Source organism: Atta cephalotes (assembly GCF_000143395.1).
Source record: "Atta cephalotes unplaced genomic scaffold scaffold00048, whole genome shotgun sequence".
NCBI classification, from domain to species: Eukaryota; Metazoa; Arthropoda; class Insecta; order Hymenoptera; family Formicidae; genus Atta; species Atta cephalotes.
Genome location: NW_012130112.1, coordinates 425,064 through 428,545, shown reverse-complemented (window position 1 = coordinate 428,545; position 3,482 = coordinate 425,064). Strand labels below are relative to the sequence as shown.

The 3,482-nt window shown below is 25.8% G+C and overlaps 1 protein-coding gene across 1 annotated transcript in view; it reads right to left on the bottom strand.

Moving 5' to 3' along the window:
* Positions 1–3,482, bottom strand: part of LOC105622777 (putative fatty acyl-CoA reductase CG5065) — a 29,175-nt gene that overhangs the window by 18,275 nt on the left and 7,418 nt on the right. Inside the window, exons 2-5 of the mRNA XM_012204189.1 lie at positions 3,013–3,152; positions 1,446–1,571; positions 1,102–1,247; positions 908–1,017 (exon numbers count right to left, since the gene is read on the bottom strand). Coding sequence (XP_012059579.1) covers positions 908–1,017; positions 1,102–1,247; positions 1,446–1,571; positions 3,013–3,152 — 522 coding nt within the window. The remainder of the gene's footprint in view (positions 1–907; positions 1,018–1,101; positions 1,248–1,445; positions 1,572–3,012; positions 3,153–3,482) is intronic.

Below are 3,482 nucleotides of genomic sequence, written 5' to 3'. Positions count from 1 at the left end.
TGCATGAAATTGAATGGAAAAATAATGGATTTCTTTTTACTACACCTAATATATGTTTAAAGAATGAAATTGATCATCGTTCGAGGTTATACATTTTTTTTATTCAATCAACAATAGACACAAAGATAAAGCGGGTTCACTTTTTTATGAAAAAAATTGATTGTCATTTGATTCATTCTTTACGTTAAAAATTTTTTTATAATAAATAGGATATCAGCAGAAAAGCATTGGGGAATTAGTAGAAAAAAATGTCTCTTATTTAATATTTTAAAATAAATCATTTCTGAGATCAATATCAAATAAATCATAATAAAATCATAATCAAATAAAATGATTTTGGAGGCTACAAATTTGAATTTATTTTTTTTCTCAGAAATGATTTATTCTATTGAAAATATTTAAGAGACCTTTTTCTGTTCATTTATCCTAATTATCATAAAAAGATTTTTAATTAAAATAAAAAGCGGCGTATCAATTTTTTTTTGTAAAACGCTTATCCTTGAGTTCATCTTCAATCGAATAAAAAAATAATGTATAGCCCGAAAAGATAATAGGCTCTATACTGTTAAATATACAACATTTTTTAAAAATATTTGAATGATTTTTGAAATTTTTGGAAAAAACAAAATTTTTTTCATATTTGATCATGTATCTTTGAAATTAAACCATTTCGGACATTTAGTCATATAAAATTTTCATCTTGAATTTGTATGAGGAATCATCTCTTGAAATCTTTTTGAGAAAGCGTACTTAAGACATACCCTGTATGTGCTATACTAATCGTGTTGCAAACTAATCGTGCAAAACGGTGAAAATAGTTGTACTATATATAACTTATACAGGAATGGAATTTAGTAAACTCTTCGCTAAAAAATCTATTAGTTTTTATAATTAATTATATTGTTACTTATTGCAGGTCGAAATATTCCAATTGGTAAATTTCCGCTTTCGTTTTTAAAGAGACTTTCTGCAATCGCCTTCGTGAATGTATATGTATTCGGCCATTGTGAGACGATTCTGCTCAAAAATGATAGATTGACTTTCTATAGTTATATTAATATATTTAACTATACTTTATTATATTCGGAATAGAAGAATTACTTAGAAATTTTCTCCTCGAATATGTTTTCGGGTAAGTTACGTGCGAACATGATAAGATATTTATAATTAATGGGATACGAATATAACCGTTCTTCGATATGTTTTATATGACAATTTGAGTATATTGTTGACACATGAATAAAGGACTGAAATAAACATTAAATTTAATTTATATTTTTTTCTTAAAATAAGTAAAAATTTTATGACATATATTAATTATATACATATACATAATATATATATATTATATGTATTATATATATTATATATATTAATAATTTATTAATAGTTCTTACTAATTATTATTGTTAAAATATACTATTAAAATATACTAGATCAATTACCTTCAAATTTGGCATGTGTTTTGCAAGTTTTAAGATGGTAGCGGTAGCATCAATGTTTTCTATTGTAGCAATTTTGATCTTTTCGTAGAATTTCATATTCGCTGCTATATGAAAAATTATGGATACCTATAATAATAATCGTTACACATTATTTTAAGTAATATAATTTTAATAGAAATATAAAAAAAAGAGAGAATTTATTTCTTTGTTGATAGTTATCCTAGATAGAATTAAAAAAAATTTAATGATATGTCATCAATTCTGAATTCATTTTCAGACGCAAAAAAAATTTTCTGAAAGGTTCTGAAAAGAATTCTTGTCAAAAAATGAACTTTATTATGTGTTTTCAAAAAAGATCTTAAAGACAACTATAAGAATATTTAATAAAAAAATGAGGAGTTCCATTTAAAAAATTTTAGTTAACTTTAGATAACTTGGTCTGACCATCTTCTCAAGAACAACAAGGTCATTAATTTCTTTTCCCCTTGAAACTATAAAATTCTTGTCTAAAACGTTTTTGCCTTAAACTTATGGATTTTAAAAAAATCGATTGAATAAATTAAAATGGTCCACCCTTGTGGGGTCTTGTATATATACATATACAAGATCTAAAAAATAGGATAGGGGCCGCATTGGGAGAGTAGAATTCAAGAGAAAAAAAAGTCTTAAAGACTTTTTTTGTTGATCCATTCTATGCCCCCAATACAGCTCCTACTTTATTTTTGAGACACCCTATATATAATATGTGTATATAAGTTCCAAAATATTTGGGACAATTTTTATATGCAGATAGAACGGAGTAAACTGAATCGAAAAGTTCTTTAAAACTTTTCAATTTTTGCAATAATTAAGGAGATATTAATTTCGAAAGATCACCGAATAAACACATATTCGACCGACCATTTCACCAAATGCACGAGTTATTAATTATTAAAAATCACCATATTAGCTTGGCTTACCGCCTAATAATGCAAGCGCACTTAGAAAGGCAGCACAGTGATTACTAAGATTACTAAAATAAAATAAATACTTTATTAGTAGTAAACAACTTGCCGCGTATCTAGTTCGCTTCGATCGCTGGACGATTATATAACTGCATCTCGTCGTGCACTTGTATTTGACGATAGGCTGCGCTAATATAACAATGATTTTTAATAATTAATAATTGTTAATTATTGCAAAAATTGAAAAGGTGTAGAGTACTTTTTGACTCAGTTTAATTCGCTCTATTTGCATATGAAAATTGTTCCAAATATTCTGTGAAACTTTAGTATAGTATATAAAATACTATACTATATAATATAAGCTTTTTTTAGACATACTAATATTACGTTAAAATATAATGTATATAGATGAGAGAGTAATAAATGTAATTTTAATTACCTTACTTATTAGCATGTTTTTATCACTTTCTGACAATCCCAAATCTTTGATATTGAAATCTCCTCTGATTGGTACGATTTTTTTTGCGAAAATTAGGTACTTCTTTTTTTACATGGTCATAAAGCTATGGATTATAGATTTATATAACAATTCACAAATATGTTATGTTTTGTTAGATACTGACCGGATTTTCAAGCATTTCGTCCAATCGGTTTTCAGGGCATTTGTCTTTTTGCGAACGTATTATCAGATATATCATAGAAATATCAGGGCAACTTCGTAATAGTTTCTCTGTCAACATTTTTCCAAGAAAGCCTGTACTTCCTATCAAACAAGATATAAAATAGAAAAATAATATACATACTAGTGATCAAAAATACCGGGATTGGTCCAATAAAACCAAGATTGTACGCGTCACCTCAAAAAAGTAAGGCGTTACCGTTATTATTATTTGAAAAGTAACAATTTCTTAATTTTTCGTTACTTTTTTTTATAATGCTAAAATTATTAAATTTTCAAATTACATTAGCTAATAATTAATTTAATATTAAATGTGAAAAATAAATATTCAAATTGGAAACTCTCTACTAACTAGTTTGTACAGGACAAACTTTTCTCTATATTAAATTTACCTATCAGTTTTATTAATTCTTT